The sequence below is a fragment of the Pieris brassicae genome, chromosome 5 (genome assembly GCF_905147105.1).
Source record: "Pieris brassicae chromosome 5, ilPieBrab1.1, whole genome shotgun sequence".
In the NCBI taxonomy this organism is placed as follows: Eukaryota; Metazoa; Arthropoda; class Insecta; order Lepidoptera; family Pieridae; genus Pieris; species Pieris brassicae.
In genome coordinates, this window is record NC_059669.1 from 10986958 (window position 1) to 11014638 (window position 27681).

General features: G+C 33.0%; 2 protein-coding genes across 3 annotated transcripts; one reads left to right on the top strand and one right to left on the bottom strand.

The window, feature by feature from the left end:
• The first annotated feature begins 91 nt into the window (after positions 1–91).
• LOC123709629 (exosome complex component RRP40) lies at positions 92–937 on the top strand. The gene has a single exon (XM_045661084.1). The coding sequence runs from the start codon at positions 195–197 to the stop codon at positions 903–905; it is 711 nt and encodes a 236-aa protein (XP_045517040.1). The 5' UTR covers positions 92–194; the 3' UTR covers positions 906–937.
• LOC123709628 (kinase suppressor of Ras 2) lies at positions 932–27569 on the bottom strand. 2 transcript variants are annotated; one of them, XM_045661083.1, is made up of 18 exons: positions 27257–27569; positions 24441–24578; positions 22097–22235; positions 21144–21278; positions 20215–20344; positions 18808–18913; positions 17513–17727; positions 16661–16743; positions 13401–13498; positions 12363–12501; positions 10790–10894; positions 10137–10252; positions 7252–7428; positions 6230–6415; positions 5584–5717; positions 4498–4629; positions 3438–3567; positions 932–3232 (listed from the first exon to the last, which is right to left on the bottom strand). In XM_045661083.1, exons 1-18 carry the CDS (start codon positions 27419–27421, stop codon positions 3080–3082), a joined length of 2481 nt encoding a protein of 826 aa, XP_045517039.1. In that variant the 5' UTR covers positions 27422–27569; the 3' UTR covers positions 932–3079. The 2 variants fall into 2 exon arrangements, with proteins under 2 accessions (XP_045517039.1, XP_045517038.1); XM_045661082.1 differs by having other exon boundaries at positions 16637–16743.
• Between the last annotated feature and the right edge of the window lie 112 nt (positions 27570–27681).

The following is a 27681-nucleotide window of genomic DNA, read 5'->3' on the forward strand; positions in this document are numbered from 1 at the left end:
TAAAGCGTCATACGTCAAGTAAAACGAATAAAATCTAATATGTATATAACAAACGTTGTCAGTTTACGACATTAGACTAATAAGACACGAGTTATGACGTTGACACAACACAAAATATGTTCAAGCATGTGTTGTTATTGTTTGTCATTCAACTAAAACTAATTTTAAATTATTAATGAAAAATACATACTAAAATGAAAGTTAAAATAGGAGATGTCGTATTACCAGGCGATTACTGCGATGAAATAACGGCAGTTGGTGTAAAATCCAAAGTTGTATTAGGGCCGGGTTTACGGAAAGAAGTGGATCATGTCTACATAATGAAGGCGGGAGTTTTAAGGAAACGAAACCCCAATACATTTTGGGTAGACAGTTATCAGAAGAGATACGTCCCTTCTAGAAGTGAAAATGTTATTGGTATAGTAGTTCAAAAAGCTGGTGATTTGTATCGTGTAGATATTGGAGGAAGTTGTACTGCAGCTTTGTCATATCTCTCATTTGAAGGTGCCACAAAGAAAAACCGACCTGAAGTTCAAATCGGCGATGTTATTTACGCTAAAATGCTTGTTGCTAGCAAAGATATGGAACCAGAATTAGTATGTGTAGACTCACATGGTAGAAAAGGAAGACTGGGAGTTTTGAATGATGGTTTTGTGTTTAAATGTTCACTGAACTTAATAAGAAAAATATTGAATCCTATTTGTCCTCTATTAGAGTCATTGAAGAATGAATGGCCATTTGAGTTGGCTGCAGGCATGAATGGTAGAATCTGGATTAAAGCTAACACAATGAGAGAAACAATTGCTGTTGGTAATGCAATATTAGGAGCTGAATATCTGAGCGACGATGAAATCAAAACCATGTGTACTAATATAGCTAGTATTCTTGCTGGTCATGTATCATAATTGAAATAGACAATAAAACCAAATAAAACAGTGATGGGAGATTTATTTTGGCAAATGCAACTAACCTAGTAACAGAAATCTCAATACATTGTGTAAAACTACTTTCAGGCATTCAACTGCATTTCTGTACATTCTAACATAGTTACTTACTCAACCCTGTCTGAGAATTACTAAATGACTTATGTAAGTAATAAATCATACTATAGTTTGCTAAAGCATTAAAATATCATTACTAAAATACTATAGAACTTACGTAAGGTGGGGGGGGGGGAAATGTAAAATAATACATACAATATAAATTATTATACAGTGAAAACAATTGAAATTGTTTGAAAAAAAAAACTTTGCCAAATATCACACTTGACAAAAATAAGTAGGTGGTACATATGTAAGAACTGGTAAGTAACCATGTCATTAATCAAATGGAATATGTAAAATTTAATTGAACAAGCCTTGCCACTTGCACTATATACAAATTATGTGGCTGTCACTCTGTTATCAATATACAACAATTTATAATAATAGGAGCTGAGTGACCAGAATTCAATTTCTTATTTTATAATAATTTAAAATAAAATAACAATAATAGCTAATTTATACATTACTAGTATTTTTACACTTTAATACAATTTTGGGAGATACTTACATTAAAATAAATAGTGAAGACTTAGCTACGTATACAATTAAAACTATTTCATTCGATCATAATAAAGCCTCTTGAATTCAAATATACTTGGATTATGTCAAAGTTAATAGTATAATACCAATGAAAATGTAAAATGGTGGGTAGTTTCTGCAGAAAGAAGAAAAAAAATTACAAAACATAATTTAGTTGAATAACCTATTTAGTGATACTTCTATTAATTTTGTAAATTGGTTTTTTTTTAATTTTTACAAAAATAGGATTTCATTTTGACTGTATGACCCGTTAATTGCTGTATATATTTTTTTTCAATATTAATGTTAAATCTTTTCTTATAATGCTTAACAGAAAATGTAGAAAAATAAATAATACATCTACTATTTTTACAATAATGCATATTTACATAGAAAATACATTCAAAAGATTTATTGAACAAGTCAAAATACTTTAAAACCACTTATATTTACAATTATTAATATTCTAGGGACACAATTCAGGGCCTTATAAGGTAAACATAATTGTTTATTATTCCTGTTAAATGTAATTCGGAAACCTGGTTTTAATAATAAAATGAGAAATTTGCATACTTAATTAGATCTCTTTACATTATTTACAGTTACAGTTAAAATTAACTCACAGTAAAAAAAAAATTGTAGAGATCAGAACATACAACTCATGTAAGTAGCGAATACCCGTTTACCTAAAGATATGATATTAGTCCAAAGTATATACATTATTGTTATTCATTACCAAAAATCGTCTATATACAGATATATTCATTAAAGTTCAAGTTGCGTCGCGCTTTGTGATATGGGAACCCCAGACAAGATTTTGATTATTTCAACCAAATTCATATTAAGAAAATATCTTTGTGATAAATTTAATACATAGGTTTTTTCTATGTAGTATAGATCACACTGGCCTTGTTCTCATACATACATAAAAGATATTATTTTTATAATATAAATTAAAATTTGATTGATAAATTGTTCAACCACTTGACCAAAACACCTATTTTTTAACGTAGTATGAAGAGTAAAAAGAAGTGAATTTACTTTAAAAAAAATATTTAGAACCCACAAATTTTTCACTTGATAAGGGAACATCAAATCCATTCAAAGGACTTAATCTTGAATAACAAATATTTTTCTATAATTGCCACCACTGGTTATGTGTGGGCTCAATTGCCAGTGAATAAAAAGTGTTTTGGTCAGAGTTACCAAGCATGTAAAAAATTATCAGTGGCACAGCAGAGCATGTTTATTCTCAAGGAAGTCAATAATACTATAAAGACCCTTTTGTCCATGATCAGTCTAATTACTGCATCATTTTGACTTAAGTATTAAACTGTCTCTTTTCATCACAGCGTGACAGAAAGAGACAAAATTTTAATTGAGTTAAAATACTATGAATAAAGGTGTAAGTATGTATATGTTGTAGTAGGACCAGGGCTATATCACATATATATAAGGTAGTAAACAGGTTCTAAATTTGATTAGGGCCTAACACAAAGCGCGCCCGCCAGCCTTTCTCAGAAGACGGAATCGGCAGAGCGAGACAGATGTACCGGGTGTGAGGGAGAGCGAGCTAGACGCTTTCGAGGAAGCTTCTCGAGCGTTGATAATAAATGAGAGAAATCTGGTCGTTCGCTTTCTCTATACGACCAGCAGAGCATTAAGATATCCTGAAAAAAAAAAGAATTATAAAGAGGAAACATGAGTACGTTATTAATACTAACAATTGTGTGAAATATGTCAGAAACAAATAATATTCAATAAATAAATATTTGTTTGATATGGTTAAAATAAAAACAGATATTTCAACCAACAAACCATTGCTTAACAAACAAAAATAATCAATAACTAAATAAATATACATAAAAATATTACCTTAATATCCCTAGAAGCCTGCATATTGGCAAGCGATTGTTTCGCCCCTTTGCCCACTTGCCAAATAATAGCTTCAGCGGGTTGACCCTTAAACGGGTACTCACCGCATAACAATTCATACCAGACCGTACTGAAAAAGAACAAAAGATATATTTGTTACCGAGAGCGTTTTACGCCGGCTTTTTCTCTCGGTGCTTTCTTTTGCCGATGAGTAGCGATACAAATTTAATGACGTGGAATAAGTATATATAGAGATATCTCATACCTGTATCTTAAATTCCATAATAAACTTTTTTTCCCTTAAACAGTTTTAAATTAAGTAATTCCTTTATGAATTAACTATACTTCACATATTCTTAATTTAAATTTTAATGCTAAAATATTACTGCCAGTTGATTATAAATAAATCAGTGGCGCTACAACCGTTTTAGGTCTGGGCCTCAGATTTCAGTATCTGTTTCATAATCTAATCGGCAAGTAGGTGATGAGTCTCCTGTGCCTGACACACACCGTCGACTAAGCAAGCCAGTTTCCTCACGAAGTTTTCCTTCGCCGTTCGAGCGAATGTTAAATGCGCACATAGAAAGAAAATCCATTGAGGCACTAACGGGGATCGAACCGATGACCTTAGGGATTACAGGCTGAAGCTACTAGGCCAACACTTCTCTGCAAGTTGATTATACATTGGAAAAATATTTCTGTTGCCTATTGTAATTGATTTATTATATAAATTTAAATAAATAAAAGCCTATGTTACTCAAACATATTGAAATTGCTTCAGAATTTTATTTCAATTTACATCTATCTTTCCATCTAGAAATAAATGTATATAATGGAATACATAGCTAACAATATTCAATTTCCACATTTATACACCAAATCTAATCAAATTCATTAGCGATATAGTTGGGGGATTTAAAAGACTGACGGAATGTTTAATGCCAATTCTTTTTCCATTGATTTGATAACTGGCAATATAAATTAATACACTAAGTTGATATGAACAACATGAATAACTGATATTAGCCACTACAAACGTTTATATCTACAATATACGTACCCAAACGCGTACACGTCTGTCTGTTTGGAGAAAGGTAGATGAAGTGAGGCGTGAGGTCGTAACGCGCGAACCAATTCCGGTGCCAAGTAACAGAGCCAGCCTGACGGAATACCCAAACTGTCTCCACGGGCACTGCAAGTAACGTTAGCAAATACAGTAAAAGCTATATTTTTGTATACAACTGGAGCAGCGCTTAATGTACGAATAACACGGATGCGCAAGAAATCACACGAATTGGATTTATATAAAAGTAGAAATTGTAATAATTCCTTTCAACTGTAAGATATATTATCACGCCATTATGTGTGGCAGAATATGCGAAGTTCAGGTTGTACCACTATAATATTTTTGTACGAATCTTGCAAATAAAATAATGTTGTTATTATTAAATATAAGTGTTACAAAGGAATAAGAAATACAAGAATTACAACAGTCACGATTGAACAGGATAGGATATGGTTAAGAAATGTCTTTGGTTAACATAGCTTTTACACATTAAAAGAAAACAATTTTTTAACCACATTAAAGCTATTCGTATTATTATAAACTTATTATTATTTTACATAATTTTAAATTTTTCCGACGTTTCCCGTGCGGAGTCACGGTGACTGAAGACAAAAGGTATTGAATGTCAAAAGTATCACACCTGTAGAGAAAGTTGTGTTATCTGTATTTATTTCCCCGGAGTTGGTATCGACTAAAAGTAAGTAAGTTTATAATAATACAAATAGCTTTAATCCGGTTAAAAAAATGTTTTCTTTCAATATGGTTAAGAATTTACGCAGAAGAGTTTTAAAAGATGTTAGGGAGGTAGCCTATCGTTTGGAGTCCGTCAGCCTATTCCACAACTTAATGGCGGAGATTATAAATGAATTGCCTAAGAAGGATAAGGTGTGAGATGGAATTTACAAAAACCATCTATTGAGGGGGTAACATATAGTTATAGGGACCTGAGAATTTGAATTTTATAACAATGTTGAAATTAAAGAACTTTTAAAAGTATCATGAATTTACAGGAAGCAACTAGAACCACGATTATTTATTATGATTATAATTTTAGCTATCGTAACTAAAAAAACAACTTACTTATTCCCAAAGCACAATTTGGTGACGCTAAATAACCCAAAATCCGTGATGACCACTTTCCCGTTCTCCAGAAAGATGTTCTTCGTCTTCAGGTCTTTGTGGATAATACCTCTCGCGTGTAAATAGCCCATACCCTGGAAATTTATAAATACGCTACATATAGGGTATATAAGGTACAAAGTAAGTTGAAATATGTTCTATGCAATGGTGGCTATTGACCTTGTTTAGGAAATTAAATTTGAGAATTAATTGAGGGTATTTATCTTTTGTATTTTTTGTACTTTCCAAATTAGAATTCGGACTAAATTCGCCATCTTTTTATATCTGTCAAAATAAATTAATATGTAAAAATCGTATGACACTTAATTTTACTGCCAAAAAATACTGGACATTCCGCCCACAAAGTACACACAAAAGTTTTAGTTTTCCTAGATGTACCGTGAACACAAAAAGTTTGCGAAACACTGCTATAGAAAATAGAGTTATGAGATCAGTGTAACCGCTTTCAAAATTGGAATAGAATTTAATTCTAGAGATATCTGTACAAAATATGTAAATACCCACAAAAGTCATTTGTAAATGCCGGCCCAGCAGCGTACATAGTGATCCTGACCGCCCTCTAGACCCGCCGAAGATAAAAACTAACCTGTGATATCTGTTGTGCAACTAATACACTCTTGTTTGCTGTAAATTTATCCTTCCTCAAATGAATGTGGGTATACAACGTCATCCCTTTGCACAATGACGTCACTATTGCTAGTCGTGGCGGTTTCATACACGCGCCCATGAATAGTACTAGGTTTTCGTGCCTCGTTTTACGGAATGTTGCCACCTGGAATTTTTTATTAATTATAGATTTGGAAATAGTCACCCACGTAGTCCGGGAATCCGAGGTTGTGGCTAAACAACGTACAAAAATCCACGGAGCAATGAGGTCGCTCCGCGAAGCCTGTGAAGTGCCCAGGAGACTTCTGTGCTTCTAGAAGGAGCTAGGCTGGCTAAATTAGCCAGGACTTAACGCACAACGGACCAATTATGAGTATAAGTGCGGAAAAGGAGTCCACCAACCATATCATGCCATAGATTTGGAAATAATAAACCGCTTGTATTTTATATAACAATCAGATTTATTTTCAAAATAATAATTTATTTATAAAAATGTTATAAATAATTGAAAACCACTAAGAGAGACACCTTTATTTAGAATATAATTTCATTTTTAGCTTTATACTTATAAATTTCTATGTAAACTGTTTATATAAATAATATTCCCACATCACCTTATATGATATTCTGAAAAAGTCTAACTAGCGTGATAGCGTAGACTCGATTCAAGATTAATTCCTATTAAATGTAATTTTTAAAATGTCAATAGGTCAATCACTACATTAAATTAGTTTCTATTTCTCTATGCCTATTGGAAAAAAATACAGTGAAAAAATACCGAAGAAACTAGATTTGCAAAAAGCTAACGTCAGGCTAGCCTAACCATAAATATATAACAAGACGCATACGCAACAATTACACATATAATACAGTAAAACAGTACCCCTTGTTAAGAACCAAATAAATAATAGTAAAACCTGCCAACCAATTAATAAATGACAGATAAAAAGCGAATATAAGACATTTTGAAGCACATTGTCAAAAAGAAAAGTTCCAACTTACCTCATGTTTAAACGTATCTAACGGCGCACAGTGATCGTTCAGTGCGTGCACGTGTAAGACTTTCACCGCTACAGCGCCGTGCCAACTCCCTCGGTACACAGTACCGAATCGCCCGGCTCCTATTACTTCGTATAGTTTCAATTCGTCGTATGGTATATCCCATTCTTTCATTGACAACTATAAACAAATATACTTGAATAGAGCGATTATATACTTTAAATTTTGAATCAGAAGTTGAATCCCATAATACCAGCCGCAAGTGAACTATCTGTTCGGTGGAGCGTTCTAGTCTATGGACTTAATTAATTAATTGGAATAAATTATCACTTGCGAATATTATTAATAGTCAAAATTAAAAAGAATACAAAAAAAACTATTATTGTTCCTTTCTCGACACACAATTTTTTTTACCAAAATCTGTCCAACCGTTTAGAAGTTTAATTACGAACACATGCACAGGATATCTATATATATATACTAGCTGTTTTTGCTGTATAAATAAATAACCTAGATACCGACTGCATCGCCATCTGCGGGGCTGATTTGTAAATCTAAATAATCCAGGGCGCCATCCAAAAGCACACAAAAAAATTCAATTAAATCGGTCCAGTGTTTAAGAGGAGTTCAGAGACATACACACGTACAGTAAAATATATAAAGAATAAAATAAAGTCCCACGCTAGGATTCCCTGTGTTGTGGGTCTTTTCCATGTTTGACATGTTAACTGTACTTGACAATAATTTCTACATTTACACATGTTATAATTATGCTAAGGTTGCACAATAAGATAAAATTACTTTCCGTTTTAGTATAAGATAAATTGAGATGTTGCTTAAGGTTGTTAGTGAATGTATAAAGTTTAGAATCGTTAGTGAAAACTTTGTTTCTAAGAAAGTGGTTGAAGATGTATTGAAACGTAAGACATCAATGCAAGTTCATGAGCGAATAAACCTACTTCCTCGAACAACCTCCGTCGCTCTATTATAGCAGCCATTATACACAATAACTTTTACATTAAACAAAACACTGTAAAATATATACGAATAACAACGAAGTCAAAAACACAACAAACATTTGTCACAGGGCACAAATGAATCACTGCGTTATCAGCCACGTTATCGGAAATGACACTGAGCTTCGAATAAAGCTTATTTTGCAGTGTTCGACTATTCGACGGAACAAAGATTATAATGATATATAATGCATGGTACAAAATTTAAAAATTCATGACCAAAATGATTATTTAGACGATATATATTACTAGAATTTGTATATATTACGTAAAGTTTGTAAGTACCTATTACTGGGGGTACCAATTTTTTAAAAGCCACGTTATTTAATATTTGAATAATAAGAGTAATATACAATATAATAATGGCTAAAAGTTTTAACTTTATGCCAGTTTCAAGTAAAAGGTTGGGAAACTACACACGAGAAAAAATAAAGACACCAAAAGGAAACAAAGGGATTAGCTAGTTAAAAACAAAATATGTACATAAACATATTAAATCTTAATATTATTATTGATTATGAAAGAAGATAATACATTATAATACAGTAAAGGATAAAGTAAAAGGCACGAGATTTTAGTCGGAAACGGAACATGTAGAAATTGTAAGGAATACAGAAAGGAAGTGCGGTCATATTGGGAACAAGAAAATAAAATATGGTCGAAGTCACCAAAGACTTTAAGAGGACGTTTAGTAAATATTTTCTTGCTTTAAAGAGGATACTTTTTATAGGCTTACATATAATATGCAAGCACATAATTATGTCTTTCTGCCCATGGACACCTCCAACACTGGGCGGCTTACGGCGATGTGGTTGGTGTTTAAAAAGCTTTCGTTTACGCTGTTAAAGATATTATTATAATAAAGACTATAGAAACCCAAAAAGCGCCTTGCATAAGGATTATATAATAGCATTCAAGTGCCTCTGACAGTCAGATCTGTCGGAAAGTTTCTTGGCCATTCTTCTCCATATGGAACCTTTTAGAAGTCAACCTTTTTTTTAAAATTTTTAACTTTTAATTTTGTCTTTCAAAAGTCCTTTTTTAAAATGCCTAATTGAAATAAATAATTTGACTTTTAACTTTGAGTCAGAACCTTGTTTTATTTAATACCTCACTCGTTAACTATTATATTGGGAGACACTACAAGCACTAAAACATATACGACACGACATATCGAACAGTTAAAATACATTGTTATTAACTACTTTAACGGCTAAAACCAAATTCATGTTAATTATTATTATTGATTCAATATTAAATGTCCGATATAAAATGTCTATCACTATCCATATCTTTATATGTCCAAAGGTTGAGTTCACAATAGCGATATTGTGTATATTATGTTTTTAATATTACTATTTTTTTTTTCAATATTATCGTATAGGGTAGTACTATAAGGATAGTGTTAATATTTTTATGAACAAATAAATTATAAAGTACTGCCATCTCCCATTATATTTCAGAATTACATTCCTCGACTGTTGTTGAATTAGTTGTAGTTCAGGGACGAACGGACGGGCCTCCACAAAAGAGGGAACATTAATCGCAAATGAACATAGACTCCACACGATTATTCGTCGATACTTTAATTTAGATGTGAAAATGCGGCCATGTCGTTATTTTTTTGAATTCCTCTCCCCCAAGTACTATTTTAAGTTTTACACGACAAATGACTCCCGTTCCGTCGCTGTAGACTTCGGAACAAAAAGTTTTAAATTCCGACTAGTAAACAACTTTTTAATATATATTTTTATATTTGTTAAATACTAAACTACTTAACTTACTTACTACTTACTTACCTACTTAACTACTTGGGCCCTCCAGGCCTCTAAATGCGGCCCTGAATTAGGTATTATAAGAAACACTACTTACACTATTCTGTCTTGGCCATCTGTCATCATGTGAGGGTAGGTCTACGGAGTTATCTCTCCCAGGTCCACTACTGTCAGTCGATCCGGAACCGCTGAGGGACACGCGGCCCGAACCCTCTAAACAATAATAAAACTCAACTCCATAACTCATCAACTATTTTGCGTACTTCTGATTGGTCATAGAGTATGCAAAGGTCAACAATAACCTTTTTTAATACACCCATTTCAAAAAAATTGACTGACTATTTTTATATAAATCTAAAAATATATTTGTATTTACTAACGCTTTAAACGAAAATCAAAATATACAAGTCTATTTTCAATACAATTACGCGGATAAGAATATGACATGACCTGAACTAATATTATTCATGACTTGTCAATGTCAACTGTCATATATCAAGAACATTTACTTACACAGCACAGATTAGATGAATTTAAAATTAAATACCAATATAAAGACTATTCTAACTAACCAACTTCTAGTTTTAAGTTCACGAGAGTACTACACATTATATTAAATTTATATTATTTGAAGTTTGTATACCAATATCATACAGATTTATACAAAACTGTATGATATTGGTACACATGACGAAACTAGAACTACTCATTAAAAAAATGTTATAATATATTCAATTTCCATGCACTTACCACTTCTAATACTAGCTGTAAGGTCCTGTTTAGTGTCAGCCGTGGTCCTTGCGGGAGACTGGACAGCTGACGTGTGGTTTGGACTTGATATCGCCGGTTTAACATCTGCATTTATGGGATATTTTTATCATATATACAGTGTTGGACAATTATAGGGATACTTTTCACGTTTGGGCAATTAAAATTGACAGCTCTGGAATAAAAAAACCTAAATACAATTGTTAACTTTTAAATCACCATTCTCTAACATGAGTTTTAAAAAATTCATGAATTTGAACGTAAAATCGACGAAAAATATCAGCTTGAAAGAACAATTGTTATACAAACTGTTTACAATTTTACCTTTTTTGTTTTCTTATATTTTTATACTATAGAATATATAATTCAGAAGAAGGTTAATCTGTGGATAAGACACAAAAACGTTCTAAATATATTTTTCCATATATTCCTATTCCTATAGTATTTATTCATTTCCCTACAGAACATACAACACTTTAACAGATCACAATCAAATTCAGTTTTAAAAATGAAATAGTACCTATAACATTCTAATTATTTATCTATTGAAAGTCAGTCATTATGTATATAGCCCTACTGTAGGTGTGTATGTAACTGAACTACTCTTAAACGGCTGGACCGATTTGAATGATGATTTTTTTGCGAGGGTGGCTTCCTGGATGGTTTTGATTCACAAATCAGCCCAGCAGATGTCACTGCAGTCGGTACTTTCATATCCTAATCGCTTGAAATATGATGCTGGACAACGTCTTTCGGGTCCGCTAATTGTATATGTCACCGTAAAATTGTAAATACCGTTAGTTTGTAATCCATCTCGAGAGATCCTGAACCATAACGTACTGCCACAGTACAGTATTTGAATCAGAGAGATAATTGAATGTCTAGACAGTTAATTAAGTATCGACATTAAATCAAGTCGCTAAAGTTCCGTCAGACAAGTGAACGAAACGTTTAAAGAGTTTCCTAAACGTTCCTAGGCAACAAGACAAGACTAACCTAACCATTTACAATAAAGCAAAACACGGAATTTCCAAGCTCTCAATTCTTCACGATCACACCGAAATAACAATAACAAATGAAATAATCACTTGTTTTACATTGTTAATCAACACGCTGGCTTTCGGTCAGACAGATAGTTAAACGTTTTCGACGCTGCTGTATTTAAATCATAATGATTTTATTAGAATTGATTATGCCGTTCAACCAATCAGCACAAGAGTTGTGAACGTTCCGTTTCACAAATTGAGGGATTCACTTCGATAGATCTACCGAATAATAATAATACGTAAAATTGTAAGCAGTACGTTGAGGTTCACAATCTTTCGACATTTCACAATCCCGCGAGATAGATTACAAACTAACGGTATTTACAATACGGAGACATATATAAAATATTGGGTTAAGATCTTAATTAAAAAGTTCTTTTTCCCACATTACGCTTCGTTATTGTTCGATTCAAGTTAATATTTAGTTAGCTTAACTTCTAGGTAACTTTGTCTCATTTCTACTCTTTCATACTAAACATTTTATTCTGTTCTCTAAAACATATTCTTACCGGGAAAGTGAAACCTCCGACCCGCATTGAGTTGATAGTGATGGTGGCTCTGCGGGGTGGGGGGTGCAGGGGCAAGGGCGGGGGAGGACGGGGTGGAACTGTTGCACGAAGAAGTTGTCGACGAAGAGTCTGGGTGACCCTGTGAAAGAAGTCCTAAGTTACACTTGATCGTAGGTTATTCCGAAGCGGAGTCGGAAAGACTTGGGGCGAGGTGAAATACGAGGCTCCATATCGAACGTGATGGAGTCTCACTGTGTGTCCTGCTCTATCTATGGATATGGAGTCAAGTTACTTGATTTAATATCCAATGGGCCAAGAAAAATTATTTGTGAACATTGATACGAATATTGATTTAAAATAACCGCCTCTGTTTAGATAATAACAAAAACACTAAACCATATAAGTAAATGTCGGGATTCTTAATAAAAAAAATATTTCGTTTACATCTTTATAAATTTATAGTTATAATACATATTGCAAATGTAAAAATCCGTGAAACATACTACGTAATATATAAGTGATATATACCTGAGTTATTCAAAAAACAACTTTAAAGGAAGGCATATGTGACAAAATTATACGTTTAAGGTGTATACGGTGTATATTCACGCTGAGCGCAAATATTGAAAAGGAATAATTAATTTTTATTTATTATTTATTTTTATTATATTTTGAAATCATCCATAAAATTATCATAATCACGAGACGAGGACAAATCTTTCTTATTTAAATTTTATGTTATTTAATTAAGATGTCATGTGGAACATGGAGTAATGGTTGCAACTCCTTACAAACATTGTGTAAAACTAAAAAAAAACTTGGAGAATAAAAAGGGTGGCGGAGAGATAATTGCCAGTTCTTCTCTTCCGTTCTACGCCCCTAATTTGAGAACTGGCAGTACATGTAACATTAGAAGCAATTAATATAGTTTTTTTGACGTTCATAAGTGTACAGTGTGTTAGCTAAAGGAATAAATTACTTTGAATTTTGAATAAAACAAATATTAGCAATCATTATATGATGCTTATGTGATATTACCGAGTGATGATGCTGGGCAGGCGGCCTCGCTCGTCTTGTGGGCGTCACTGACGTCACAACCCCACGACCCGCACTGGGAGACGGAATGTAGTAACCACCTGGAGAAATATAAATGCTTAAACTTTACACACATTTAATTTAAAAACAATTTAAAGGTCCTCCTATGTTAGTATTTTATACGTTTTTGAGATCCGGGACTCATAGTTCCCGCTTAGACACGACTGTGAATGTTAACTTATTTTTTTTTAAAATAAAATATATATTTCAGTCTATAGTCGACGCATTATGAACTGAGGCTTCGGGTAAGAAATCATATTTATCTGTCTGTCTCGCTCGCATTCACAGGTCTTATGGAGAGGTGCATATCGATAACGGGAATAATATTTCGCTAATTGCATAAAGCGTAAAAGCGTAAGTAATGTAATGAGTGTCATAACAAAAATCTTATACTTATAGAAAAACAACAACCCGTACTCGTAACGACCAATCAGGAGTCGTTGCATGCACATTCGCACTGTCAGTGACATTTATTGCCCGACGACTCAGTTTAATATGCGTTTGTTAAATATCTTATACGGACATTGTACCATTAACAATAATACGAGTACGTAAAATAGTAACAATCACGTTTATATGGAAACATTGAGAACGTTGTTCCGATGTTGGTATGGGAAATCAAGAAGTTGAATATTACAATTTTAAACTAAGCTAAAAACGTATAATTTTACACAGTAAGGGACAGCAAATGAATACACTAGGCCAGTGTTTCCCAACCAAGTGCCATGTCCCACCTTAGCCTACCTCAAATTAATATAAAAAAAATATATATTATATATTAAAGAAATTTGTTCAGTTAAGCAATTTAAGTGACAGGTAGAAATAAATCACTAGTAAATCGTTAAGGAAATATGTTAATTTTCAAAATATTATGAAAAACTGGAATTGAAATTCCAAATAATTTTAATAAAGATTTTCTGGATTCATTGTTGCATTCCCTCTTTACCAGTCAAATTGCACCCGTGTGGGGTTTGGGCTTCACATTAGGAAACACTGCACTAGGCATAAATCAATTCATTCGTTGGCATCAATTTCCAAATGAAAATCAATAAAAATTTCGTAAACACGTAAGAAGTGAAACTTCTTTATGAACTTATTTTTCGAAAAATTATCTACTATATGCAACTTTACAGAAATTGGTAAAATAAGATTAAGTTTTATTATCATAGACATGAATACAAATAACACAATTATTTCATTTTACCTTATTAATACGAAGATTATTACAGAATTTCATTAATTTTAATAGAATTATTACTATCATTATATATTTTTGTTCTTAATGACTTCGAATCTCTTCGAATCAATCGTGGACAAGAAAAAGGTGCGCGTAACTGAAAATGTGACGCGTAACCGAAAAATGTGACGGGATTTTTTTTACAACGCCGATAAAGAAGTTTCACTTAAAACACATGCATAAGAAATAGCCCAGTGAAATATTTTCTTAGCCATGCGTAATGGGGATTTGTCCAAATACACAGTTAATCAATTTTAGGAGTCAATTTATATCGAAGTTTAGAAATTCTACGTGTGTGGTAAATTTATGGGTGGGTTTAACCCTTCAGTTGGATTGTACGGTAGGTTCAATTTTTTACTGGTAGATTTAGGTTACTATTTAATGTAGATAGTTGCAGATTAATCTTTAAAGTTCCGAAAAATTCCCTAAAATTTACCAAATAAACGCGATCGTTCTGAAACATCCACATTCGCCAAAGTATAATGAAGTTTCAAGATTTTTAATCAAATGAAAAATTACATTTTATAACCGAAAACTGTAAATCCCTGCGTACCCCGCAAAACGTATAAAGCCTTCAAGGCTTCACTGATACGTGTGAATCGGGCTTAATTGTATCCAATAAAGAAATATATGAGATCAAAAGTTTATTTGGTTTTTTCTTTTCTTCACCCACGGAGTAACAAAATTTGTAATATAAATCGTTTCATTTAAAGGAAAATCATAAAAATGTTGAGACATCGTTGTAACTTTAAAATAATTTATTTTGGCGACTTTTATGATTAGATAAAAACGAACAAAGACTTCCGCATGTCAAAATCCAATATATTTTTGACGTACTGACTGACTGACTGACGTCTGACTAAGCGGTAAGTCTCGTTTCTGAATCTTATTCCACACTTATGATAATAGTGTAGTAAAAACATATTATAACAAGAAATAACAAACAAATTTCGAGTTAATGTAATTTGAAAAAATAAAGCTGTTTGTATTATTATAAACTTACAATTATTTTACATAATAATAAGTTAACAATATTACCAATAGCTTTAATCCGGTTAAAAAATTGTTTTCATTAAATGTGTAAAAGCTATATTAACCAAAGACTAATGTTATTTGACCAATAATTTTTTTAATGTATTTGGACATCAAGACATCAAAAAATACCCAACTCTAACCGAATACAGTTAATGCCATCCACAAAGGACTAATTATTAACTAAGCATTGTTTAATTGTCACGTGATGTTTATCTACGGAGATCAGAATTCCAAACAATAACACATATAACATATAGTCTGAAGTCCTGTATTCTCTTTCCTGTGATTGTATTTACTGACAAAAATCTTATTTTAGTTTATTAAAGGCAAGATTTTCTTCAACTTTAATCGTATTTATTTATACTTCTTTACCATAATATACATAATTATACAAATAAAAAACAAAAAGTAAGTAGGTTACATAAGTTATATGCAACGGGCGGCCTTATCGCTAACAAGCGATTTCTTCCAGACAACCCTAATATGGGACAATAAAAAAGAAGAAGAGAAGAAGGAAGAAGAAAGAAGAAGAAGAAGAAGAGTAATAGTAATATAGAGTTATATTTTAGACAATTTAAAAACAAAAAAAAAATAAATTAGCGTCAAGCAGTCAAACTAAACTAAATTATACTAATAATATAGGTCGCATTGAAGAAAATCATCGTGAGGAAACAGGATTGCCTAAGACCCAAAAAGTGACCGGAGGCTGATCAACTGCCCATTAGGTTGACAAGTGATCATGAAACAGAGACATAAATCTGAAACCCAGACTTAAAAAGGTTGTAGCATCACTGTTAGGTTTTTTTAATAACATAGACTGTATAAAAAAAATTGAGATAAGTTTATTTGCGGATGACATTATCTGTAAGGTACAACACCACCGATATTAAGATGTCAAAGTATTTACCTTTAAATAACCTGTACTTCTTACCGTCTTTGTGAAACTTCTCCTTGAAAGCGTTCACAAAAGCCTGCGGCAGCCCGCAAGATGGCGGCACTTTGCTCTCACAGTCTCTGCGAAAATTTGTTACAATAAATGTAATTTCGAAACATTAAACAAACGATCTTTAACAGTCCGGTGTCTCTATAAAGCTGTCCTGTAGGACATCTTAGAGATCCTCACCTTGTCTTTGAATAACACACATTCTGGTCTGAATCGAGTCCTACAGTTAAGTTTCATCGGAGAACGAGACAGAAGACAAAATTACACCCGTATCACCTCGACGTCCGTCGTTCCACAACTGAGCGTTTTTTTTTAAATTTAAGACTCACTTAACACACCACTATGTGGAACTAGCCGCCCATTAAAGTATTTCCGAACCAATTCAAAGTAAGGCCGGCAACGCACTAGCGAACATACACATAACATATTTGGCATAAAGAATTTCCATGGGCGGTGGCTTCACTTAACATCAGATGTGCCTCCTGTTCTATATAAAAAAAAGTTGTTGATAGTAACAATATTGTATGCAATTACCAAAGAAAATATCACATCTTAATTAAAGATACTACAAAGATAAGGAGTATCGTCAACACTTGTGTATTGAGTGTCTAGTGGGCGGCAGTATCACTTAATATCAAGTGAGCTTCCTGTCCCCCTGTTCTATGAAAAAAAAGCCAACTCTCTGATTTGCAAAGGCATTTCCACCTCGCATATAAAAAAACATGTCCAGAAATTCGTGGAAACCTACATGACAAAAAAATTAACGATTTTGATAAATCTCAAGACTTTAGAGACTAGGCCAACCCGGCTCCAATAATAAAATAAAAAGAGTCGACAAACCTGTGACACTTGAACTTGCACTCCTTGCACTTGAGACCGGATCCGAAGAGCATCTGCTTATCGCAGAAATCGCACGTCGCAATCATATTGAAAGTCTTAGTGAAGCGGTGGGCTATATCGTGGGCCATGCAGCCGCCCACGCTGACAGGGCCCATGGGAGCTGTGTTACCCACGCGGGGTGATCGGGGACCGCCCATGCCCACGTTGGGACTTCCCTGGAATAAGATTTGGAAGGTTCTAGAATAGCCCAAAAGAACTAATTGTTATTGCCATAACTAGCAACTATTAGACGGAAGTCTTAGTTGATATTTCTGTCACAGGTCACATGATGGAGTTAATATCCACAGTATAAATGATATACAAAAGATTGTATTGCATATAATACTATCATTGTAGAGGACAAATTCAGTTTTTAAGAATTTGCGATATGGCTTCGATCAAGTATTACGTAAGCACTGTAGGGGGAAGGGGGATCTTTGATATTCTCATTTGGCGATTACTTCATCAGTAATTATTTACGTTTTTACATATATCCCAAACATTGTCTATGCTTGAAAACGATATGCATTTTCGAGGATTCTTTCAAAAAATAATACGTTTATGTACTATTATTTAAGAGAGCTTAGCTTACTTTGCTGACAAGAGGGGTGGGGGGATATAAATTGCAGTAAATCTGCTTACGAAATACTTGAACGTAATAACCATAATTGTATATTTAGGAATTTAGTCTTTAAAAATATATCCATACACACCCAATAATTTAAGTCAAACTAAAGTACTGTTTCATCTCTTTCTGTCAGTTTGAATTTATGCTGTGATAAAAAAGATAAACTCGTTAACTTAAAAATGTGTGTGAAAAATTAATTGAAGAGCTATTTATCTGAGATGTTATTTTAAACAGAAATTCGAGAATTATTAAAACTCGCTTATTTTTTAATTAATCAAATAAAGCTTTTTTATAAATTTTAACGATTATTTAAGTAATCCTAACCCTTGTGATTGATTTGCTCAAGTTCAAACAATTTGTTGACTCAAAACTGGGCGAATAAAAAGAGTGGCGGAGAGTTCCTTGCCAGTTCTTCACTCTACGCCCTTGACTTGTTGGTAGTAAATGTAAATTTAGAATCCATTTAACATATTTTCTGTTGACGTTCATAAGTGTAATTGTTTACCTATAAAGTTATTTTGAGTCTGAGATATAAACAGAGACCAGTCAGATTGTGGCTGTTTGTTTAATTTTGATACTAAAATTATTATTTTTATTAATCTTTGAACGACTTTTAATTATGACTTACATGGTGCGTGTTATTATTTCTCTGCGTGTATTCGATTTCTGGTTCCCTCGGCGAGGCCGGGGGAGAGCCTTCGGTGTTGCCAACTGCTGACGACTGACTGTTGTCGCTGAAAATGACAAGAACATTTTACTACCTTGAATATTTAATCGCAGCCAACTAGCTAATAAGGCCGTTCAATCAACAGCCTAGCCTTTAAACTAACCAGCGCTGTTTATCGAGCAACCTGAAAAATATTGAGCCAGTTGATCAAATAGCTAGGCAGATGACTTGGATCAACGATGTTTCAATACTTGCCTAGCCTAGCCTTGACTGTTACTTTATTTCTTTCCACTTTCTGCCACTCTCAAACTCGAAACGAAACTCTTCACACGGTCAATATGGCGTCGGCAAACCACCAATTTCATGGCGTTTTCCGTACTTAAATGAAAATTAATAAGTACAATGCAAGAGTGTATTGACAATAGTAATGAGAATTTAGCTGTGGCTTACTTAAGCAATTTAATTTTTGAAAGAATTTTATACGTGATGATGTTGCATCTCTTTTATTTTTGCCAAATTTTGACTCTATCGTACGAATGGCCTAGCCAGTTTATTACATACAAACGCTACGGCTGAAAATCTTTCAGGCCGTTAATTAAAAGGCTAGGCAGTTAATTAAACACTTATATACACTTAACACACTGGAAAAAAAGTAGCTCAGGCGAGCGGCCTTATCGCTCATTAAGTGTCATATAAGTGTACATTACTCTTAATCATAAACAGATCAGTGTTACAGAACAGTTAAAGACTATATTTTTTTTAAAAAGACAAAAATGTCACTTACATGAGAATAATACTTTAGATTAACATTACATTGTTGTCGTTTCTAAAATAATCACAATAAAACGATAGTCGTACATGCAACAAACTTAAAAGTAAAAGTAACCAAAGACATGAATAAAAATTAAAATCAAGAAATGAATTTAAATATAATTTTATCTAACATATTCATTTAGCTTCGATTTGAATGAATTGAAAAAAGTAATATTTTTTATATATGTAGGTAGTTTATTATACAGCCGTGCGCCTTCGTAGGTAAACATTTTTTTGCCGTAGTTCGTACGTATTTTAGGTAATGCAAGATAACTCGTTCGACACATACTTCTATGTTTGGAGAAAATTAGACTAGTGCGGAGAGAACTTTTTATAACTTTTTGGCAAGAATACATGTATAATAAACATAAAGTTGATTTAAATTCATTAAGTTTGTGTCTCGATGTATATTTATGATAGGTGAAAGATAATCATAATGGAACAGTATTTTGATAATTTTATTTTCCAATACTTGAATTCAGAAATGAAACTTAGCTTTAAGTCACGTGACATTCATACATTATGACATTTGAACGTACGACAAACATATGTTACCTGTGGTCCGAGGCATCAGGTTTAACAGAGAGTTGCGATTCGTGTGATCGCGATTTTGTGAGTGCATCAGGCGCTGGTAGATGGGAGTTCTGCTTGCGTTTGCCCACTGGGGTTGTTGGTGATTTACCACCTGAGACAAAAGGAATATTATTATTATTACGTGTAAGAAAAACGAATTTTTCATACCCAATCCTGGATACAAGTATATTTGAAAGCAGAAGTTTTTAAAATAAAATATACAGAGAGAGAAACAATTTACTTATGTAGTAAACGCGTCTACGTAAATATTTTCATGATACACGGCTATAAAAATGCCAGACGAATAAAGACGAATTTCATTTCTAAGCAATACATACATTATTTTGAAAGTGTTATGTATGTCAACCTTCACTGAGGGCGAACTCAGGGGCAGCTTTTCATTAAGGATAAAATAAAAAATCTTCCAAAAAATGTTTGTTAAGTAGTCCGTGAATTTTCATTACATATGAAAAACTAACAATTATTTCTTGATTAATTTAAAAACTCACCTCCACGAACAAATTGTAAGTAAGTACGTTCAAGTATTACGTAACGAGTTTCTCCTCTTGTAAAACGTTACGATGCGGGGCGGGGATTGAATTACGCGTTATTGTTAATATTATTTTCCACTTTCCAGTACTTTACACCACATAATGGTTTTAGGTATAAAGAGTCACTGGGGGTGGTCACGAAACGTTTTACTGTTGGATACAGAAAACGTTACCGTGTGTTTCATGGGGGGAGGGGCAAGAATCTTTAAAAATTGCGTGACGTAATACTTGAACTGGTATTAAAATACGAATTACTTAATATGCGCAACGCCAATTAGGAACGTACTACAGTAACCTATTCTTTTCATCACAACATGACCGAAAGAGACAAAAAAGTACTTTATGAGCCAGCGAGATTACCATTCCCTTGTATTTTTGCGTTCTTCTTGTGATTTCGGTCTTCCCTTGCTCGTGGCGAGCCTCTTCCGTGTCTCTGTTCCCAACTGTCCCAGTATAAGGGTAAGTCTACACCACCATCGCCACGTGCTAAGGCCTCTGAAATTAATTATGTATATTTTTGTAATAGTTAAATATTCAGTTCCGTGACGACAAGTAGTGTGCCATGTGGTTGTAGCTCTTTATAGTCATTTGGTAAAAGAACTTGGCCATTTAAGAGAGACGGAGAGTTTATTGGCAATTGTTCTCGGTTCTACGCCTTTGATTCGAGAACTGAAGAGCTGAAGAGAATAATTTGTTTTTTTTTTTCACCGTGACCACGCACGCTGTAAAGCACGCGAAACGTCGGAAAATTTTAAATTATGTAAAATAATTATACATAGCTTCAATCCGGTAAAATAGAGTTTTCTTTGAATATAAATTATATTTTCAGACTTTCATCTTTTCTTTGTTATCACTGAACAAATAAACAAGTCAAGTAACAGTGTGGGCCTAGTGGTTTGAGCGTTCGACAGCCCTGAAGTCGGCTAATAGTACGGTAACCGGTATGCCTTGGAACCAGACCACGACGTGTCAGGCACAGAAGACTGAAGACTCAAAACCTACGGTTGTAGCGCCATTTTTTCAATCAGGATACGCCCTTTTTTAAGTTTCTATATTTAGCTTAAAGAAGTAGGACTTCCAAAGTGAACTTTAGGGATATTCCTTAAGTGTAAACAGAAAAACACCTCTAGAAAAAAATTGTTAATTTTTACATTATTACAATTATTGTATGATTTAATAGGTTTTCTTCAGAAACATCCAAAGCCAATAGTGCCTCAACGTAGTCTTCAAGTATATATTTATTTACTGAATAAAAAATATATATTTTTTTTATTTAAATATTTTCTTTTTCATATATATATATATTAACAAACCTGTATAGCTTCGCAACCTTTGCATTGCCCGCCCCAAACGGCGAACTTCCTCATCTCTAGCACCGCACAAAATTGCTCTCAACTCATGTTCTGACCTATCGCGTAGCGCTTCAAGCGATGACACGCGCGAACACACTGCCTGTAAAATAATTAATTTATCATATTATTATTATCTATACAAGCGGTAGTTCTTTTCTTTTTTCTCATATGCAACTCTTCTTCGACATCTCTCTAACAAGAACAAGATTAAATAATAATTGGGTTATAAATATTTAAAAAACGAATTTCAGAAAAATTTGTTATTTGTCACAATAACGACTTGTATTTTATCAAGAAACCGGGATAGACTAGTATCGTCTTAATTGGTGAGAAGATTAGTAAAATCTATTTAAAAAGGCCACTGCTTCTGCTTTCGCAACTGTGGTCTATTTAAAATAAATTCAAAGACTTTTAAATACTGAAACAAAACAATTTTTTAATCGGATTAAAGCTATTTGTATTATTATAAACTTATAATATATATATATGTAAACGTGACCACGCACGATGTAAAACACGCGAAACGTCGGAAAAATTTAAATGTAAAATAATTATATGTTTATAATAATACAAATAGCTTTAATCCGGTTAAAAAATTGTTTTCTTTCAATGTGTAAAAGCTATGTTAACCAAAGACAATACTATTTTAATAACTGTTTCGGCCGCGGTAATTGTATTATATATAAAAACTAGCGGACCCGACAGACGTTGCCCTGCATGATTTCAAGCGACAAGGATATTACACAAACTATGAAAATACTGACTGCAGCGCCATCTGCCGTGCTGATTTGTAAATCTAAACCATCCTGGGCTCCACCCAAACGCATACAAAAAAACATTCAAATCTATCCAGCCGTTAAAAAGGTGTTCAGTGACATACACACGTACAGTAGAATTATATAAGTATGCTGCACATGGTGTGCAAATTTGATTGAAATCGGTTAAGTAGTTTAGAAGTCCATAGCAAACAAACACGTGACGGGTAATTTATATATACTGTTACGAAGACGGGTCGACGTCAATGTTTCTAGATTTTTCCACTACTTAGAGAATTTTTCAGAAGGCTGAAATATGATTTCTGACCGTTTCAGGAGAAGGTTAATCACATATTAGAAAATTGTAATTTCCATAATGTTACCCTAGTTTTCAGAGAGCTGAAACCTTTTTTTCATTCGGTTTCAGAACATGTGTAGTAGAGTGGTGCAGTTTTCACCTAGGTATACCCCTTTGATGAAGGTATATTCTAGACCAAACTTTTTAGGTGTGAGACAAGGACGAAATGATACGAGAGAGAGAGAGAGAGACAGAAGATCATAACTTTCTCGAAACTAGACTGAGCAGTCTAGAACGCCGAACGACAAGGACGGAGCAATGTGCAAAAGAGACAAAGATTGCGGACGTTCTAGAATTGTACAATCGCTACTCAGTAGCTATCACGCCTAGAGAGTTCTCGAATATAGTTTAGAATTATTCCCAGGGATATATAAACGAGCCGAAACGCGACCAGTCGCAACCTTTAGTTTGGAATGCGATAACAAGAGAGAAACACCGAGGCGATAAAGTGAGAATAAAGTGATTACAAGTGATAAAGTACTGTGTGAAGTGTGCATAAGTGAAGTAATAAGTGATTGTTTTTGTGTGCTATAAGTGCATTTCTGCAATTAAGTTGTGCCCATAAATTCCTCATTGATTTTTCAAGAAATAAACCCGTGAATAAATCCACGGCATTTTCTATCCGATCCCCTAGTTAGTAACAATATTAAGATTGTAACCATGGTAACAAACATGGTCCTATGTTAAGTGTACGTCTTATAATAAAGCAAAACCCTCAACCTCGTTATTAAGATTCTTCAACTTTTAATAATTTAACAACGCAAAAATAATTGAAAATACATTTTTAAAAACGAATTTTCTGACATAAAATAAATTTTCTACGTGCTTTACGTATAACAATTTATTTAAATTATTTTAACCGCATTCAATCGCGGCGCATACAAATACTACGGAAGTACGTGACTCTGTTCAATATTGCTTTTTTGCTAATTTTCATTCCAGCATTTTGTATCACGATTTATAATTTATAGGTATCTATAGCATTGTTAAGAATCACTTAAGGGGGCGTAAAAATTTAAAGACATTTAAGCTTAAAGTCACTGGATTAAGGTTAGGATTACGATGCAGTTTAATATGTGTACCAGTTATATCAGATTTTCAGATTGAATGTGCATATTAAAAGAACCACCAATATCCTACTTAGGTATGCGGATAAGAATTCCAATTATGGAAGCGATAGAAAAATGATTACCTCAATAGCATCCACGCTCAGGCCTACGACTCGAAGCCACTGCCTCAAACTGGGCACATCACGAAGTTCCCTCTGCAACTCTTCACCGAAATTAGCCTTTATCACCAATTGTCGGGAAAAGTGCTTCACTAGTTTGCCCTGAAAAAATCGAGTTAAACAATTAATGTCTGCCTAGTATAGGAAAAATATTACATTCAGAAACGAGATTTAGAACGAATCCCCGAATGTCAAAATCAAATGGATTTTTGACATACAGGAAGGAGACTTTCCGTTAAGTCTGAATCTTAACTTAAAGTTGTGCTAACTTATTTCCTCAGAATGTAGGAACGCAGACACATGTTACTTTTTTATAGAATACGAGCAAAAGAGCCTAAGGTTTCGTATGCATTTATGCCATTTTTTCACCTAGCAGTCAAGTCAGAGTAGAATTTGTTCTCAAAGGATTTTTTGCCATGCGCATAAGATAAAATATCGTAAACCGTCACATCGTAGGTCCATATTCCAATTCGAATCTCAAACCACAATCTCATTTTGTGCGCTGTGATATATGTCCATACAGGTAAATGGTTTGACAGCTGTTGAAAATACGGGTCTAATCCTCAAAAGTCGACAACGTGAGAACTAAGGATTTTACCGCCAGTTTATTATTTTTTTTTTTAAATTTGGTAAGACATATGTTACCCTCAAAGTCAGCTCACTGACAATTTTTAAAAGGATTACATTTTCTATTGCATATCAATATAGAAATCAATGTTACTCCGAAAATAAATCATGCGCATTAAAACACGCGTTTAAAATAATAAAGGAAACGAAACTAAAAATGCGAAAATGCATTTTAGTGAAAGTAAGCATGCATCTTCAGCGTAGCTGCAGAAATAGCCCAGACGTGTTTATTGTATCATTACTAATTGTTTTATTACAGCTATTAAAATACACGTATTTGTAAACACTTGTCATAAAACAAATATTTGAATCTGTAAATAAATCAGATTGCAATATATTATGCAGGATTATTGTCTAGTAGCTAGCATAACATTTATATATTTGTTATTGTGTCTGTGGTATAAATTGAGTGGGTGGTAATTTAATCTATGTTACAGAAAATAAACATTTTTACTTAGTAATAATAAGTATATTGGATTAATCTCATACGCAAAGAAATCTTTTCAAAACTCCGTAGGTGGAAGTATAATTAGTTGTTTGTGTAAATTAGAGCTATGACTATGTATGTATGATGATAATCTAATTATACTGCTTTTCACATAGCATGAGTTGTTCCACTTGCCTACTTAACAACTGACCTAGTGCATTGACTTGAAATAATAGGCTTCTACACTTAAAACCTATTATTATGAACATTATTTAACTGTTTTTTATTAATATGAGTACCCCAAAGATAGAAAATGCAACAGCACACACTCAGCATGGCATGACTGAAGAAAGGTGCTTATACATAATATGTATATAAATAATAGTAAGGTCTATGTAATGCATAAAACACATTGTTAATTTTGATATCATTTTGTCATTATTACAACAAACAGCCACACTTAGAGTCCATATTATATAGTTAACAGTTACTAAGCCTTTAAAAGCGTGGCTCTCTATTAGGTGTAGTAATAATTATGTTTAATGTATCCCCTTACATGCTATTTTTCAGTTAAATTAATAATTTAATTGATTTTATTTACTTAAAGTGTAGCACTTGAAACTTTAGGTTATATATATTTGCATACAACTTTATTATGTTATAAATTGGCATTTAACTTAGGTTAAGTCTTTTTAAAATATTAATCATCTTTTCCCAATATTTACAAATAGAACAGGCCAAAAATTACTAGATATATATATTTTAAGTAATAAAAGGTATTTATATACATTTCAGAGAAAAAATACCTGCAGCAAAGATACAAGGCTGAGAAAGCTTAATATTTATTTGTCAACTAATTAAATCTAATACTCACAGGAAAAACAATGTCTCTGAAAATATATAATTAATGTCATTTATGTATGTTATTACTTTTTATTCCACTTACATATTCTAAGAACATTTCTCCTTCACTACTTCAGGATTTGTTTGTAGTAATGAAACTTTATTTAGACATTTTAACAGTAACTCTTAGGAATTCATAAATCATAAATTATTAAAATATACACAGTAAAAAAATATAAGGCTATAAAAAATAATTCTATTAACAGGAACCACATACATTTTATAAAAAGTCAATATCCGTGGTAGAACATCTGATTAACCGAATTTAATTAAATGTGTTAAAGTCACATAAAAAGTCATGATAAAAAAGTGAATTTACACATTTAAATGAAACAATGAATGAATTAGTCATTCTACTTTTTAAATTTATGTAAAAGTATTTGTCATTGACACCTATAACATACCTTTTAAGGCTTAGAAGCTATTGTGGCCTTAAAAGTGATACAAATATATTGAATTGCTAATGTGTATTGTTTTATTTCTATCTTTCCTATAGATTAATCCAGAAATATTTTAAACATAAAAGAAAACAAATTCTCTTGGATCTATATTAGAAGTAATAACAAAAACAATATGTTTGATTGGAAATTAGTAAAAGATTTTTTGGACATTTTTCAACTTTTGTATGGCAGAGTGGCTTGAAAGTCAAAGTATTCGAAATAGAATAGATAATTTCAAGGCGACTGGGAATGCGCACGCTTACACTTTCTACTAGCGGCATTGAAACAATCCTTGAGCCAACCGCCAGGGCCTTGAATAGACCTAGCGATGTTTCAAGGACAGTAAATATTTTTAATCACTTAACGGAGTGACAGTCTCATACCTCCAGAGTCCGGATCTCCTGCTGCGTCAGTTCTGCGCTGGTTGAGCATTGTGTCCTCAGTCCTTCCAGTCTATCAGCCGAAACGTCTATCATTGACTGAATGGTCTCAATCATCTGAATTGCATCACGAGCTCTTTTAATTTCATATCCGCTCTCTGCATCCATTACAAATATCACAGCACTATACACAAATAACTAAACACTACTTGTTAGTATAAAATACCTTATTCATTATAAAAAATGAATATGAATATACAAAACATTGCAAGTGTTGTATCGCCGAAACCGCGGCCATGTCCGAACAAAATCTATATTCTTCTCTATGACAGTGAACGGTCCGCTGTCGAAATATTAAAGACAATATTTTTGACAGATTTGTAATGTTGCTATTTCGAGCTGTGATTTTACCATTTTAAGGGCTATTC

Excerpts from the sequence above, each read along its gene's own strand:
- LOC123709628 (XM_045661082.1), bottom strand. The coding sequence starts at position 27,421 with ATGGATGCAGAGAGCGGATATGAAATTAAAAGAGCTCGTGATGCAATT. Across the intron at positions 10,253-10,789 it reads TACAGCTAGTATTAGAAGTG|AGGGTTCGGGCCGCGTGTCC; the intron begins GTAAGTGCATGG and ends ATTATTGTTTAG. Across the intron at positions 3,568-4,497 it reads ACAGACGTGTACGCGTTTGG|TACGGTCTGGTATGAATTGT; the intron begins GTACGTATATTG and ends GTTCTTTTTCAG.
- LOC123709629 (XM_045661084.1), top strand. The coding sequence starts at position 195 with ATGAAAGTTAAAATAGGAGATGTCGTATTACCAGGCGATTACTGCGAT.